General features: G+C 37.8%; 2 protein-coding genes across 2 annotated transcripts in view; one reads left to right on the forward strand and one right to left on the reverse strand.

Annotated features, from left to right (window-relative positions):
- Nucleotides 1-16,669, reverse strand: part of C11H7orf50 (chromosome 11 C7orf50 homolog) — a 194,947-nt gene that overhangs the window by 157,756 nt on the left and 20,522 nt on the right. The window lies entirely within an intron of this gene.
- GPER1 (G protein-coupled estrogen receptor 1) lies at nt 5,111-6,187 on the forward strand. The gene has a single exon (XM_044979101.1). It carries the CDS (start codon nt 5,111-5,113, stop codon nt 6,185-6,187), a length of 1,077 nt encoding a protein of 358 aa, XP_044835036.1.

The following is a 16,669-nucleotide window of genomic DNA, read 5'->3' on the forward strand; positions in this document are numbered from 1 at the left end:
AAATTTAGGCTATCCCATCATACCATCCCCTCCATAAACTTGTCAAGCTTAGTCTTGAAGCCAGATATGTCTTTTGTCCCCACTGCTCCCCTTGGAAGGCTGTTCCAGAACTTCACTCCTCTGATGGTTACAAACCTTCATCTAATTTCAAGTTTAAACTTCCTGATGGCCAGCTTATATCCATTTGTTCTTGTGGCCACACTGGTACTGAGCTTAAATAGTTCCTCTCCCTCCCTGGTATTTATCCCTCTGATATATTTATAGAGAGCAATCATATCTCCCCTCAGTTTTGCTCCTCTTTCCACTGGGTACAGCTTCCCTTACCATCTGGTAATGCTCCAGCACCTATCCCAGTCCTGTCCTCCAATGCTCAACTACTGCACACCTCCCAGTGCCGTCTCAGGGCTTGTCTTCACTATGGGGGTAAGTCGATCTAAGTTATGCTACTCCAGCTATGTGAATTAGCATAGCTTAGGTCGACTTACCCCAGTGTCTTCCTTGTGCTGTGTCAATGGGAGATACTCTCCTGTCAATTTACCTTAATCTTCTCAGGGAGCTGGGGTACCAGAGTCGACAGGAAAGTGCTCTACCATCAATTTAGCGGGTCTTCACTAGACCCACTACATCAACCTCGATTGCAGCAGCATCGATCTCCCCATAGTGAAGACCAGCCCTCACACTTCTCTTGGCAGATTTTAGCAGCCTTCAGCTCATACACCCCCAGACTCCTCCACAATCTGCAGCCAGCAGGGGAGGTTGCTTTGCTGGTAGCACGGAAGGTGGGCTGCACTGCCTGGATTCCTCCTTGCTCTGCTCTCACTTAGGCTCCTACTTCAATTACAAGCCCCACTCTTTGTGCACCATAATGGCGGGGATATAGGGGTGAGGCTGCTGTTGCCAAATTATGTGGGAGTGACGGCTGCTCTTATATATTTAATCTGTAAAACTATTACTAATACATGAGAGCACACAGGAATTGCAGTCACTGAAACCCGTACGTTAAAAATAAAATTCTTAAATACCATTACATACTTGACTGAAAAATCAAAACACTCAATTGTTATAGTCACAAATAAACTTCTTGTAAAAAAAAAATCACAATTAGATAACCGCTTCTCTTCTCAGTCTCACATATCCCTAGACAGAGTACCAGTAATTATCAAGTGCATTCTTAGCAGCAATAAAGCTGATGACGTACGTCAGGAGGTACCATAAACTCCAATAATGGCATGACTGTCATTTAATATGGGTTGTTAAGATACCCTTTACTATCAAATGTGTCTGGAATATCAGCAAAGCTAAGGAGACAGAAGGTGTACAATGTTCAACAGCCACTAAAATTTGTTTGAACCATTTTATATCCCTTTTTACCATGACAAGGCCGAATGCTAAAGATGTCACTGGATTAATCAATAACATTGATGTTATAGCTGGACAAACAAATCTACATTCAGATTTGAATACATTTTCAATTTTTTTTTTTTTGAGAAATGTTCAGCGAAACTTCAGTAGAGCATGACCCCTTCAGACTATAAAAAAAAAAGTGTAATGAATACAGAACTCATAAAATTATAATAAAATAATGTTGTGTTTGACTTTTTTCTGCTTTATGAAAAAAGCTACTTAATGGCGAGTTTCAAAGAAAATATCTTGGAAATTTAAAAAAACATTTGTTTTATCCAAAATGCCAAAAGAATTAGTACTTTTTTACAAATTATGTATTTTAATATAAAGCCAACTGATGTTTGGAACTTGGAAAACAAACATCTTAAACAGAACCTTTATTTCGGTGATGCTGTCCCCTCTATAACTGATCACAACACAGGGAGGCAGCATTTTTGCTGCAACGGGGCTAAGAAATGCCCATCATCCACTTATCTTCTCTGTGCAAAGCCCTTTTACACAAGAAAAAAAATCTCTTTCCTCTGACAACAAAACAACTCAGGGAATTTTAACAATGTTTTGTAAACATGTAAAAAAGGCATCAGGCTGACTACTTCTATCCCAAGTTGAACCTGTAATTTGAAATCCTTTTGAAAATCCTGAACACGAGGATACATGCTTAACAAGACCTTCCGCAGCCTACCTTGGGAGAGTAGCTACAGAATACTGTATAAAAGTGGAGCAGTGAGCGGCATTTTACAATAAAAAAGTCAGACCATAAATATAAAAAACAGAAGTAAAACAAAAAGCTCTGAACATTGTGCATATGAACTTTAGTTTTGTTCTTTCGAATGAGAAATAAGGGTTAAACACACATCTCACTTTAGAATGTTCTAAGACTTTCTTTCCAGTTCTGACAGAACAATTCTGACAACCAGCAGGTGGTGTTTGTGCAACTGTCAGCTAGTTCTCTGCCCCTGGAGATGAAATGCAAAACTCCACCTGCCATAGTGGGGTTTGGAAGCAAGACTGATTCTCCAAATCAACTGCATCATTAAGCATATTTCATACAGGTGGTTTTGAGCAGAACAACTAAGCAGAGTCAAGTTGAGGATATATGTGCATGTGGAAAATGAAATGCAAAGGATTAACAGAGAAATAGGACTCTCAAAGAGGATAGGAAAATTTTAGTCAAGTTTTCAGCTCATTCATTAACAAAGCTACTATTTTTCTAAAGTTCTAATATTTCTCTTTGGACTATGAAAGTCTTTTAAACGCTTAGATAAACCGAACAATACTGCTTTAGATGCACAGTCAAATATGTTTAGTTGCTATTCAAAATTAATCTTAGAACTGGTGCTCAATGAGCATTTGAATCTACAATTTTATCCTCCCTCAAAAATAAAGGAAGGGTAAAATGAAAGCTATATTAAGCATCATCAAGATAGTTGATAGATATGATGGAAAAGATTAATGTCTAGTTCTGGTAAAGAAAAGGAACCAGCAGAAATGGGGTTAATTCTAGCCTTAAAAGGAAGACTGTGCAACACCACACTTCAAATGAACACAAATTAGAACGACCCTGGGAATCGACAAAGCCATGTTTTATTACCAAGGATCTGCAGTAAGATCTGCATTTGCTGCAAAACAATGACAGTCATTTATTTATGATGTTTAACAGAATTTGCTTTTATATGGATTTTTTATTACTGAATTGTTCAACAGGTGACATTCAGTGCAGCTTGGTATTACCTAAATAACATTAAAAGTTTTGACTGCTGGTATAGCTGAAATTAACATATCCACTAACAGTGTATCTGAATATAAACCAGCCTTATGGTGTTTGGAAGAAAATCAGATCCGAACAAATGACTATGGATGGACACACGGGAATTAAAAGGTAAATTCTAACACTTTACATAGCTACAAACAATCTAATCATTGAACATATTGGTTTGTTTTTTGGTGGACTTTTATGCATAGTTAGATTATCTTTACAGATCTACCTTTCTGAAACATTATTTTTTTTAAATATTAATTTTCCTTTCATTGCATCTGAAGCAGTTTATCACCTCATTCAAGAACAAAAACTGTTTCTATTATGAATATTTCAGAAAAAGGCAACAATTCAAATATACATGGCATGTTTAGATCTCCAATTGAAAAATCAAAATGACCTCTGATAAGCAACATTTCATAAAAATGCTTTTGTATGAACAAAGACTTGCATTGCAATAATGCCTCAAAATATATCCTGCTAATTACTAGCAATAGCTGGAATGATTTTTAAGTCATTAAGCCAAAAAATACATTTCATAATAGAAGATATTTTAATTCTGTCCAGTTCTAAAAGCCTGATCTTTTTCTCTCTTGGGAATGTGCACCACCAGTATTTTAAATCACTAAGATTTAAAAATAAAAAGATAAAGCATCTATTAATTCATGTATTTATCCAAGCATATCTCTGCATGTGTTCTACAGGTATACATTTTCACTTTTATAGTACAGAATAGAATGTAATCATCTTATTACTAACAGGTTTATTATTTTTAAAACAAAATTATATAAAATCAACTATAAAAATATTCAAATTGACCATTTTCTTGCCTTTTTAAACAAAACTTGGAAACTTTTGCCAAGTTTTCAAGTTTACATAAATTTACATTTATAAAGTTCTTATTTTTCACCTTGGTGTGTTGTTTTCAACTCCATTCCCATTATGGAAGTTAATGCAGTATAATTTATTGCAAAGAAAATAAGGTTAAACATGAAGATAGTATAAATTAATACAAATTCACATTATCTTGAGTTTTTAAAAGATGTCTTTTCCTTCTGTCTCTTTCTCTGCAATCAGAAGGTACCAAGGGCATTTCATATGTCTAGATTTTTTCTAATATTTCTGCAGCCAAAGCCTATGCTACTTAATAAGCTTGCTATTTGACTAGAAAAACAAGGAATATGATACACAGGAAAGTTCCTCTCTTCTACTCCAGAGATTAATGGGTCAACTTCACTGATTTATCCCCCTCTCATATTTATCAATGTTAAGCGTTCCTGATTAGCACACAATGTTTGATCAGGTTGCTCCTAATAATCTCTCTCTCGTGTACATTAAATGCTTTTTTTTGCTGAACATTTGTTTTCAAGCATCATGTTCCTAAACACACTATCACTTGTGTATGTAAGTGTAAACCCACGATCCATATACCATAGAATGCCCAAGCTTTAAAAAAGTTAAAATAAAACATCTAGGCATGAGTTTAATAATTTTTCATTTACTAATTGCAGGTCCAAGGATATTCAGTAATTGTTAAAAGGAATGAACGAACCTAAAATTCGACCATTTTCCAATCCGCAAGAAGGAACATTTGTGAAGAAACATTTGTGTATGTGCAATTCAAATGACCATAAAGTTCAGAAAGGTCCTACATGATCTGAAACATTAATTTTCTCATTTGCCTTGTGCATGGCATCTTACAAATAGCAAATTTCTTAAACAGTTTACTTTTCTGTAACTGATAAATTTCAGCCAATTTCAAGCCTAATTGGTTTGGCTTCCATTCCATTTCCAAACAGTTTAAACATTTTATACAAAAAAAGTAAACCTCTTTCCAAATCCCTAAAATGCTTGCTGTAACCTCTTTGGAAATCCCAACAATTTAACCATTTTGGCACTGAAAGTAAAAGCGTGAATACTGATGTAATCTTTCCAGCAGAGATCCTAACCATGGAATCTTACACAGGAGCAGTATCACCATTTATTTGTAACGGCACATCTTTTGAACTAAATGGATCACATTTATGTAATGAAAGCATGTCTTCTATCTTGGCTGATAAATCAGAAGAACACCAACAATACATTATTGGGCTTTTCTTATCATGCCTTTACACTATTTTCCTTTTCCCTATTGGCTTTGTGGGAAACATTCTGATTTTAGTTGTGAACATAAGTTTTCGGGAAAAGATGACTATTCCTGACCTGTACTTCATAAATCTTGCAGTAGCTGATTTGATTTTAGTTGCTGACTCCCTCATTGAGGTTTTTAATCTTGACGAAAAGTATTATGACATCACAATAATTTGCACTTTCATGTCTCTGTTCCTTCAGATCAACATGTATAGCAGCATTTTCTTTTTGACATGGATGAGTTTTGACAGATATATAGCACTTGCAAAAGTAATGAGGTCCAATATATTTCGGACTATGCAGCATGCTAGATTAAGCTGTGGCCTCATATGGATGGCATCTATCTCTGCAGCACTAGTGCCATTTACAGCTGTACATTTGCAGCACACTGGAGAGGTCTACTTTTGTTTTGCAGATGTAGAAGAAATCCAGTGGTTAGAAATAACCTTGGGGTTTATAATCCCCTTTGTGATCATCGGTCTTTGTTACTCATTAATTGTTCGAGTTCTTATAAAAGCACACAAACACAAGAGTCTTCGACTACGGCGCCAAAAGGCTCTTCGAATGATTTTTGTAGTCGTCCTGGTTTTCTTTATCTGCTGGCTACCTGAAAATGTCTTCATTAGCGTTCAGCTTCTTCAAGAGAAAGGAAAGACACTCTCTTCAGGCAACCAATCTTTTCGGCATGATTATCCCCTCACAGGACATATTGTAAACCTAGCAGCCTTTTCTAACAGTTGTTTGAACCCTCTGATTTACAGTTTTCTAGGTGAAACTTTTAGAGACAAATTACGGTTGTACGTTGAACAGAAAACTAAAATGTCAACATTCAGTCGTTTTTGTCATGCTGCCCTAAAGTCAGTCATTCCTGACAGCAACGAGCAATCCGAAGTTTAATTTAGTAGTGCTGTATAAAAACATAACTGAAAATTGCACAAATATAGAACAAAACGCTTGCTACTAACAGTAAAATATATGTATATATAATGCCCTGCTGAGTACTGAAGGTTTATACTCTAAATATTTTTATGACAAGACTTTAAGGTGGAAGAATACATTTTAGTCATATTTATATTTAATTATCAATAGGATTACTAAAAGCTGACTAATAAGGGGCCTTTAGTTTGCATTATACATGTATGAATGATAATTTATCAGAAAACGTTATCAGACTAGGAAGAATCGAGATAACTCAATTATCAGAGAACAGCTACTTTGCTGTCATATGACAGGTTTTCCCATTTAAATAATGAAGCTGCCACAACAGTGGGAAAACTCATTACAACACATTGATGTGGAGGTGCAGAAAAAAAGTTATTGATTTTCCATCCAAATATAGCCATTTGACAACTTTGCTAAGAACTACTGTGCTGTACACAGTGCTGGATATGTTTTCTGTTCTAACATACATTTCAGGCATTGATTTTTTTGTTTCTCTTAATGTAATATAGAGCTACGATGAAGATTTTTTTTCCCTACTTTGTAACGTTCACATCAACACTTCATCAAATCTGAAGTCACGCACAGTATCCTGCTCAGCTATATTACCTTATCTCAGAGAATCCATCAAAACAAAATTACTGCTTCATTTTATTTTTTAATATTGTCCATAGGAAAATGAGAGTCTTTTGTCACAAGCACAAACTACAGATTAAAGTGTCCTAATTAATGAAACTACTGCTATCTTCATTTAATGTGTGTATGTATGTATGTATGTGGCGACCTACATAAATGTGTTTGTGTGTGTATGTATGTATACAAATACATACATACACACACACACTTACGTCAGTCACCACATTTAAATTTTAATATTGTAACAATATCTGTCTTGGTTGTAAGAATGGAATATTATTGTTGTTTTTTTTTTAAACTTGTCTTCTGCAAAAAATGACAGTGTAAGAAACTCATTAAAATGTTGGAAGCCTCATTATTTTTGGAATCTCACAATTTCTGCAACTGAGAAAATGATGAGCCATCAGGTCTTTTTCCAAATCTACTGGCCTTTCTGGATCTTAGATACCTGCTGGCTTCTTTGTGGATTTTCTCCTTCACAGAAAAGTCATATCAAGAAATAAAATCTTAGAGTTATGCAGTGGATTGAGGGGTGGGGGGACTTTTCCAAATTCTGCCAGCCTGGAAACTAATAACTGAGCTTTGAACTCAGATGCCCTGGCATATGGCATGAAACAGGTTACCGCAAAGCCTTCACACAAGGTGCTATCAAGTCTTAAAGATCACCTCACAACCACTAAAAGAACCCCTCAAATATTAAATCAGAGCAGCACTAAAATATTACTTATGGTCTCTGAAATGCACAGAAGACTACACGTATACCGCCTCTCTACGTTCAGGCATTTACGCATGCAAATCTCTCCAAACTGAGATAAGAGCCCTTCATTCCTACTTCTCGTGTATTCTACATGAGCATGGTTATGAAATATGAACAAGGGGTTTTTAGATCATTTTAAAGAACATTTCTCATGAAATTACATTTCTTCTGAAATATTTGAGTTTCTTAATGGAAGCTGCAGTCATAAAGGACTTGACCTATAGGTGCCTAGGTACAACTGGTTGATGGGTGGATTAACACCACATTTAGCTAGACAGATATTCCTCAAATTGATTTACATGAAAACTATATGTTGGTGTTTCCTATACCTGTTTGTTCTGGTGTTATTTGCATATTTTTGTCATCCACAGCATCTAAGGAATAATTCACTTTTGCACATCTTTCCCGTGGGAGTGTGAATCCATCTCCTCTCAGGGAGGACATCTGCTTTATCATGCCTTGTACGTGTAGAATGAGTTGCTATACAACACTTAGCAACAAATCTCCCATATTACTGCTATCTAACATGTGGTATTTTGTCCTTTTCCCACCCACTTTCATCTCTGTAATTAACCAACATTATTCACCAGCTATTGATTTGTCAGTATATATTAACTTCATCATGGAAAGATTGGCATTTCAACTGACATAGAATCAAAGGAATGGATTCTTCTCTCAGGTAAGCACTTCAAATGATAAAAGTCAGCCACCACTCATGCATGTACAAAAATCCTGGATTGTTCCTGGCAAGTGTCAAAATTACCAAAATATCCTATCTGTAGTCAAAAAAACCCAACCCAAACCAAAAAACAATACCACAGATCAGTGATTTGATTCTATTTAAACTCACAAGAGGATTGCCTATTCTGTTTTTGCAGCCCCAAAGGAATGTTTCTTCTTGTTATTCATAGATTGTAATTATATCTGTTGGATCTATGTATTGGAAGAAGGCCTTTTCATCAGCACGAACAGATTATACAAAAAAGAGAAAACATTTATGTTCAAAGATCTACCATGGTAGCAAATATGAACAGAGCTCCCCTTCCTGTGCAATTAGCAGTTTCTATATGTAAACCATATCGGGAGATCACAATCACATACTATTTACTCACCCAATCCCAAGTCCTTAAATGTTCTATACATGATAAATGTCTAACTTTGGAAATCAGTAATTTTTGACAATGCATCTTCAAAACCCTGAAAACTTTTTGTAGTCAGCTACTGTTAACGTTCAGATACCACAATGACACCTAGAAATATCTAGGCAGGTTAGATTGTTACAGAATGAAAAAACAATGTGTAATGTCAGGAATTACAAAATATGCAATTCCTCTTACTGACATAATACACCACATTTAGACTCAAAATTACAAGTATGCCTTACCAGGATGAAGAAAAGCAGTTTCCTGCTGCCTACACATTTTAGCTTTGAGTATAATTATGTTGTTCTTGAAATCCTAGCTATAGTTCTTCAATTACTCACTACATAAAGTCCTCTGCTAGGGTGCAGAAACAGCTCACCTCCTCCCACCAGTTCTCTATCTTGTTTTTTAAATTCATGTAAATGAAGTAATGCCATTCAAAATCTATGTTTATTTTATCATCTACAGCTGCAATTAAACATAATCCACCCACACCATCCAGTGGGTGATTAATAATTTTGCCGCCCCTAGGCCCTGAAATAATTGCTACTCCTGGCCTCATATGAACTTATTAAACATCAATATTTTTCAATATCAACACCAATATTTTCACTTTTTACTTCAGTACTACTTTCAACTATTTTTTCTGTCTCACTGTCAGCACTAACTGATACAACAAAGGAATCTATTTTGCGCATTTTTGCTATCATTTCATTTTCCCTTTCTTTTGTATAGCCCTTTTTATTTTTTATTTATTTATTTTTTTTAAACTGAGAACTGCTTAACTTCTTCCTTCCGGTCATATTATGAACGTTTAGGATTCTCACGAGTATGTTTACTAACTGGCGTCGCACCATCATTGGCGGTTTCAATATGCGCTATGATTGGTAGAATCGTGGCATCACTGATGTCACAAAAATGCTGCTATTATAAATTTGCCGCCCCTGCAAATTTGTCGGCCTCGGTGATAATACGCCACTGACACCATCACATATAGAATCAACTTGTCTCAGGAGTTCATCCATTTACAGAGAGGACAATAATTTTCCAAAGCAGGTTTCCCCTGCCCCTCTTTGAAGTTGGAAGGTGTGCTTATCATTAAATATAAAGTGCTTTTGTGGGGGAGAAAAGGGGTACTCTGGGTTGCTCTCCCATTTTCTTCCTCAACATCACCTTTGAGTCCCACAATACAATGACCTACTCTTTAGCCAAGGAAGGTAGGTCAAATCTCCTACTGGAGACCATTAATGTTGTTCCAAACACTAGATCATTTAAGAAAACATGCCTCCTCCTCACTTCCAGTTCACTCCCCCTACCAATCTTCAACTCCTTGAAAGAGAGACAGAGTTTAGGACTCAAATTTGGGTCTCTCGTATAGCAGGAACCAAAAATAAAGTTATCAGTATTTTACATCGGCTATTGATTTTGAAGGGAACTTTTACCTGTAGCAAGATTCTAGAGACTTTAGAAACAATGTAAAGTTACAAAACAATATTAAAACATCATTATTCTAAACTAAACCCATAATCTAACTGCAATATTTGTATTGCCAATTGTGCGAGGAGCAACAAACAATGTTTTGTGTCACTGGACATACCTATCTTTTGTCAAAAAACAGTTTTGCTTTAATCTAAATAAATCTCATTAGCAACTATTTCTAAGAATGATTAAATTTAATTTTAATTAATGTTTTTTATAAACGTAAATGCATTCCAGAGAGTACTTTGACTGAATAGATTTCCACTGTAAAAAATAAAGGATGTCCCAACATAATGAGTATAAATGATCAAAAATCAAATTAAAAAATTTAAAATATAATTTCAAGGGTAACCACTCAAAATTCTAAATAATTCAATCTTTGGAAAGGACTTCATAGGCATTGCTAAAATGCTAGGTGGATGCTGCACAAACACTGTATATAAAATCTATGTACATTACAGGTGCTTAAATACCTTGCTGTATGGGGGCCTATATGAAATGTCTGGAGACATGAGAAAAATAGAGTATTACCACTAAGGGTATTATTTCAAAAGTTCCCAATGAATTAGGAGCAAGTCCCACAGAAAAAAAATATCAATGAGACTTGTGCTCCTAAATCATGTACGGGCTTTTGAAAATCCCATCTTACATTAACAAATCTGTCTCTTGAATATGTTCAGTATTAGCAAATGCCAAATAAGGAGATAAATCAAAAGACTGGTCAGCACAAATGAATGACACATCCAAATATGTTGTTTAGTGGGAGATTCATAATGAGAGATGAATAACTATAGATAAGTCACTAAAGCAATTGCCTCTGACAGCTGTGCACAGGCCTATTTGAAAAATCAGAGGTCTCAGTCCACTGCCAGTAGAGAGCTGTCTTTATTAAAAATGCTAACCTGTGAGTTGGCACTCACTCTCAGTCTTTTAGCAGTCTCAGAAGAGACACCAAGGACTGCATGTGCAAGGACAACATACTATCTTCTCATAATTTTAGGTGGCTCCACTCCAGCATAGGGCTGAGAAAGAACAGTGGGAGAGCGTGAGGAAACGTCTCCCACCGCCTTTTGTACCTCTTTATAGATAATTAGAAGGCCAGTTTCCAGTGCTGTCCATCTGGCACCTTTGAAAAACACTACATTCACTTTCAATTAAAAACCCAACACTACAAACTTAAAAGCGTTGCTTCCTTCACGATTGCGTCCACAAATATAGGCTATGTCTACACTAGGAGATGTGGCTCCTTTGCTTGTGTACACGTACTCACACTAGCTTTCACTGAGCTAGCACGAGTATAAATGGCAATGTAGCCGCAGTAGCACTTGTAGTGGTAGTGCAGGCACAGCTGAGTCGTGCTAACTACAAACCCGCCTGAACCTGGAGGATAAGTAATCAACACAAGGCCTCAGCCGTGCCTCTGCTGCACTATGCATGCTACTGCAGCTACACTGCTATTTATAATCGGACACAAGGGGGAAATCATACCCCTCGTTTGCAGTGTAGATGTAGCCTAAGACACAGTGCTCACCTTTGTTTTCTAATTTCTTCAGTGTACCTTGACAAAATAAAGCCCTTATCTCTGAAACTGGTTAACTAATATATAAAGTCAGTCCTGCTAAGCTTTTAGGTAGGCAGACTAAAAACACCAATGCTTTCACTTAAATGAACTCCGTAAACATTTAAAAAGAAAAAAAATCACTTCTATCTGAAAAGTTTGATCCTATTATTGAGATATAGCTCACTGGGTCACCTGGTGCTGGTTCTACTACTTTTTTCCAGCTGCTAAATTGCATTAAAGCTAAAAACACATTAAATACTTCCCCCAAACTACTTCGGTATCTAAGAAATTGCTGTAGTTAGCATAAATATTATAGGACTACAATAGGGAAGTGAGGTTGTTTGTGCAGTTGTGAATGGTACAGAAGGTGGGTCCACAAGAATCTCTCTATTAAGTAGTAGTCCACACTACGAAAAAGTATGAGAATCCATGACATACAGGATATGATTTAAGAATTTAGAATCAGCTCTTTGATATCCAAGTCAAAAAAAATTGAAATGTCCATTAAAATCTAATACTATTTGACAGCAATTTCTACAGATGTAGGAAAAAGCTGGAATTCAAGTAAAGAAATCAGCTGTATGAAGCAGCTAATTTTGTTTTTTAATAATTATCCACCATGGTAGCCCAGAAAGAAAGAAAGACAGACAAACAAAATCAAACTTTTTTTAAAACTTACAGCAAAAGTATAGATACTGTATAAGAGTAAAAATATATTTCTAGCTCGTTTTAAAAGATTCCCCCTACTCCACCTGAAACCTCTTTCCTGGTTACCCATTCTGGTCACCATCCACACACCTAAGACACGGTTGACAGGGCTGCCCTACAGCAGAACACAGGACACCACTCCAAGAGAAATGCACATCTCCTTGGCCAGCAGTGAATTTCATGCCTGCAATATTGATTACATTCATGGCAGTCTGTGGCCATGAAACTAGCTGCATCTGTGCCTTGCTATATAGAGGATGTTTACAGCAGGTTACAATGTTTTATTTGTTTACATTTAACAAATTTGTTGCCAATGTGCCGTTTTCACCTTAGAATTGGCAACAGAAAGTAAGGGATTTTTTTTTTTTTTTAAAGCAACAACTCTGCTTAGTCTTCGGTTCTGCTGTCAGGGTTTCAATACCATGTCTGACCCTCTGCTACGTTAATGAGCTAGACATAGGATCTCAGAACATGAACAATCTTCATTCAGATTTATAATTTAGGCATGGTTTTTTCAAAGGTATTATCAAAACTATTTACATTGACATATTACTCTAAATTTTTAATACTTGGCTTTAGGCTTCCTTTTAGCCTTCCTTCCCATCATTCAGTGATATGACAGAACGAGGAGCTAAGAATAAACAGCTACCTACTGAGCCAACCACGGTAGCTGACAACTGCAAAGCACTGCCAATTCTGCTTTGTTCTGAGAATCTGAGATGGCACAGCTTCATCTCATTACTTCCAGCTCTGCCACTCAAATACTGCAAAATTGCAGTATACTTTGATGAGCAGCTCCGGTGAATTTTGTAGTAGCATTAAAGATAATATGAACCTCAGTTTTGGAGACTCTGAAGTAGCTTTGATAGTCTCCAGCAGAGCTGATAAACTCCAATGCCCAATCCCATGGGCTACTTTCCAGCTTTTTTTTTCCCCCCAAATTCCCATCTTCCTCCACATCACATTTTTAATAATATGTTCTTTTCCATAATCTTATAACATGATTACAAAAATATTAGCTTTCCCCCCATACATGGATACATTTTTGGAATATTTTTAATATACAGGATTTTCACTTAAATATAATGCTGAAAATGACTTAGAATATGGTTTTAAAGGTTTTTGAAAAGTATTTTGTGATAAACATTGTGATTTAAGAGTTTGGGGAAGGATGCACTATTAATTAGAAATATTTACAATAATGCTGTGCAAGTTCTAAATAAGGAAGGTCTTAGCATTGGGTACAATCCACTATTTAAATAAATTCTGCTTAGCTTTTTACTTCTGCATTTACTAACAACTACTGTGATGATTGGTCTATGGACAACTTACGAATTCTGACTGATGTTATGAAATTGCTGTATCATTTGTGAATTCAGCCATATTCTGTCAGGGCTGTGTTCAAGTATCTCCCTAATCCCAGATCGGGGACAACAGATGGTAGTTAAACCTTGATGGCTCCCATTCAAATTGGGAGTGTCTTAGGACAATGGGATGGCCACATCCTCCTAAGTAAAACCAATTTTCTCCAACTTCTCTGCAAAAGAGGCGTGGTCTACACTAGGGGGCAGGGTCGATGTAAGATATGCAACTTCAGCTACGGGAATAGCGTAGCTGAAGTCGAAGTATCTTATTTCGACTTACCTCCCGTCCTCACGGCGTGGGATGGACGGCCACGGCTCCCCCTGTCGACTCCGCTACCGCCGCTCGCCCTGGAGGAGTTACGGAGTCGACTGGAGCACGTTCAGGGATCGATTATATCGCATCTCATCTAGACGCGATATATCGATCCCCGATAAACCGATCGCTACCCGCCGATCCAGCGGGTAGTGTAGACATACCCAGAGAGTGGGGTTGGAAGAGTGGAAAATCCCCAAAGAACAAAGATCAAGCATTAACACTGAGACTGCAAGGAGTGGGGGTGGGGGGAAGGAGAAGAGAAATCGGAGGAATTCACAAAGTATCAGAGGGGTAGCCCTGTTAGTCTGTATCCACAAAAACAACAAGGAGTCTGGTGGCACCTTAAAGACTAACAAGTTTATTTGAGCATAAGCTTTCATGGGTTAAAAAACCCACTTCTTCAGATACATGGAGTAAAAATTATAGATACAGGCATAAATATATTGGCACATGAAAAGAAGGGAGTTACCTTACAAGTGGAGATCCAGTGTTGACAAGGCCAACTTTCTCCACTTGTAAGGTAACTCCCTTCTCTTCATGTGCCAGTATGATGATGCCTGTATCTATAATTTTCACTCCATGCATCTGGGGAAGTGCGGGGTTTTTTGCCCACAAAAGCTTATGCCCAAATAAATCTGTTAGTCTTTAAGGTGACACTGATTCCTCGTTGTTTTTACTGAGACAAAGGATGCTTGGGCAAGAGAGAACAGAGGGGCATGCTTTCATAGCAGAGTGCCCCCTCCTTTTTTAACTACAGGACAAGCTGATGGAGGAGGAAACTGGATGCAGAGGAAAGAGAGACTCCATGATTCAAAAGAGAAGCCATGTGCAAAAGGTACTGGCCTCCTAGAACAGTGTTTCTCAAATGTGGCCACCAGGAGCTTTTCTTGCAGCCACAGCCTCCTGGGCTGTGGCTGTGATTGTGTGAGTGAGATTGTGTGTGTGTGTGTAAGCAGAGAAGTGGCAAAGTAGCGGCCCCTCCCTGTTGTTCCTGGATGCATCGCCTTCATGTTGGTTACTAGGGCCACCAGCAGGGGTTGGACCTGCCCCCCTCTGGAGACATCTGGGGCACAACACTGGAAGCAGGCAGACAGTAAGTTCCCCACCTTCCCAGGGGCAGTGGGGCTCAGGCTTTGTTCTTCAGCCTTGGGGAGGGGAGCGGCAGGCTCTGGCTATGTGGCAGCAGGCCCCAGGCTCCAGCCACACAGCCTTGGGCTCCATCCCCGGGCCCTGTCTGTGGGGCTTCGGGATCTAGATACAGGGCTTCAGGCTCCAACCCACAAGTATTTTAGGAAAAAATATGAGAGCAGCCACCAGCAAGAGTTAGTGGCCACACTCTGAGGCCACCCAAAAATTTGTCCTGAGAACCCCTGTCCTAGAGGACTCTGACCTGAGCCCAAAGAATGCACAAGAGTGGTGAGGAAATGGAGGCAGAGAAATGTATACAGGTATTTTATTATTTTGTCTAGATCTGCACATTTCTTACGCTAGCTAACATAAAGAGCTATTGGTTTATGGTACCCTTACAATGCTTGTGTCTCTATTTGTTTCCTTTATCACATGTCCCTGGAGAGGTTAACTGTAAACCTACATTTCCCACAAAGTTGGAGCTCTGAAAGAGGATGTGCTAAAGCTACTGGGAACTCTGAGGGGTCAGCACTTGTCCTGGGTGCATGGCCCTGCTGACCCAGGCAGGAAGTCCCATTGTCATGAAGTGATAACAGACAGAGTCCGGGCCCAGGAAGCATGCAAGAGAGGCCAAGGAAAGAGACAGTGTTGCAGCCTAGTGTTGTGATATCCAGAGGAAAGAGCTTTACCAGGTTTGTGACAATTACACTCACTCAAAATATACATAAAGACCATTCCACTGTTTAAATTAAACAATTTCTTTTAAAAATCCCCAGCTTGCTTGACTACTAAGTGCGGTCACTGGTAATTGTTAAAAGTTTGGCAAATGACTAGGAAAATGTGTTTTGGGAAGACACAAAAGAAGGAGAAAGAAACAGTGTCGAGAATCGAAGACGTTGACTTCCTTTGGAGTTGGGATGGGAGTTTTTTTGATGGAGGGCCATCAGCAATAGAATTCCCTAACACAAAAGGTCAGGATAAGATTGTTTCTTACCTCAACAAGGATATACTTCCTGTTTTAGGCCTTCTCTCAACAGAGGCAGCAACATAATGGCCATCAAGTGTTATCATCCTTGCCATACAGTTCTCCCACATAGGAAGTGCTATAAAACTTCACCTAAGCAGCAGCAGTGGAGAAAGTCCTCACCTGAACACTGATACATTTTAATTCTTGTATTCTGGTGACTAGATACCACAGTAACAGGAGCGCTAGGGATGGAAGAGAGCAAAAGAGAGCATGCACAAATACAGAAATAGGTACCACGTGTGGGTGTAAGGGCATCCCAATCATCTACCTGTGGATTAAGTAGCAATAGAGAAAGAGAGAGGCAGAGTTAAGAATGTGTTTG

This window comes from Mauremys mutica, chromosome 11, assembly GCF_020497125.1.
Source record: "Mauremys mutica isolate MM-2020 ecotype Southern chromosome 11, ASM2049712v1, whole genome shotgun sequence".
Classification (NCBI taxonomy): Eukaryota; Metazoa; Chordata; order Testudines; family Geoemydidae; genus Mauremys; species Mauremys mutica.

Bases quoted from the DNA above. Each gene is read 5' to 3' on its own strand.
- GPER1 (XM_044979101.1), top strand. From the start codon at position 5,111: ATGGAATCTTACACAGGAGCAGTATCACCATTTATTTGTAACGGCACA.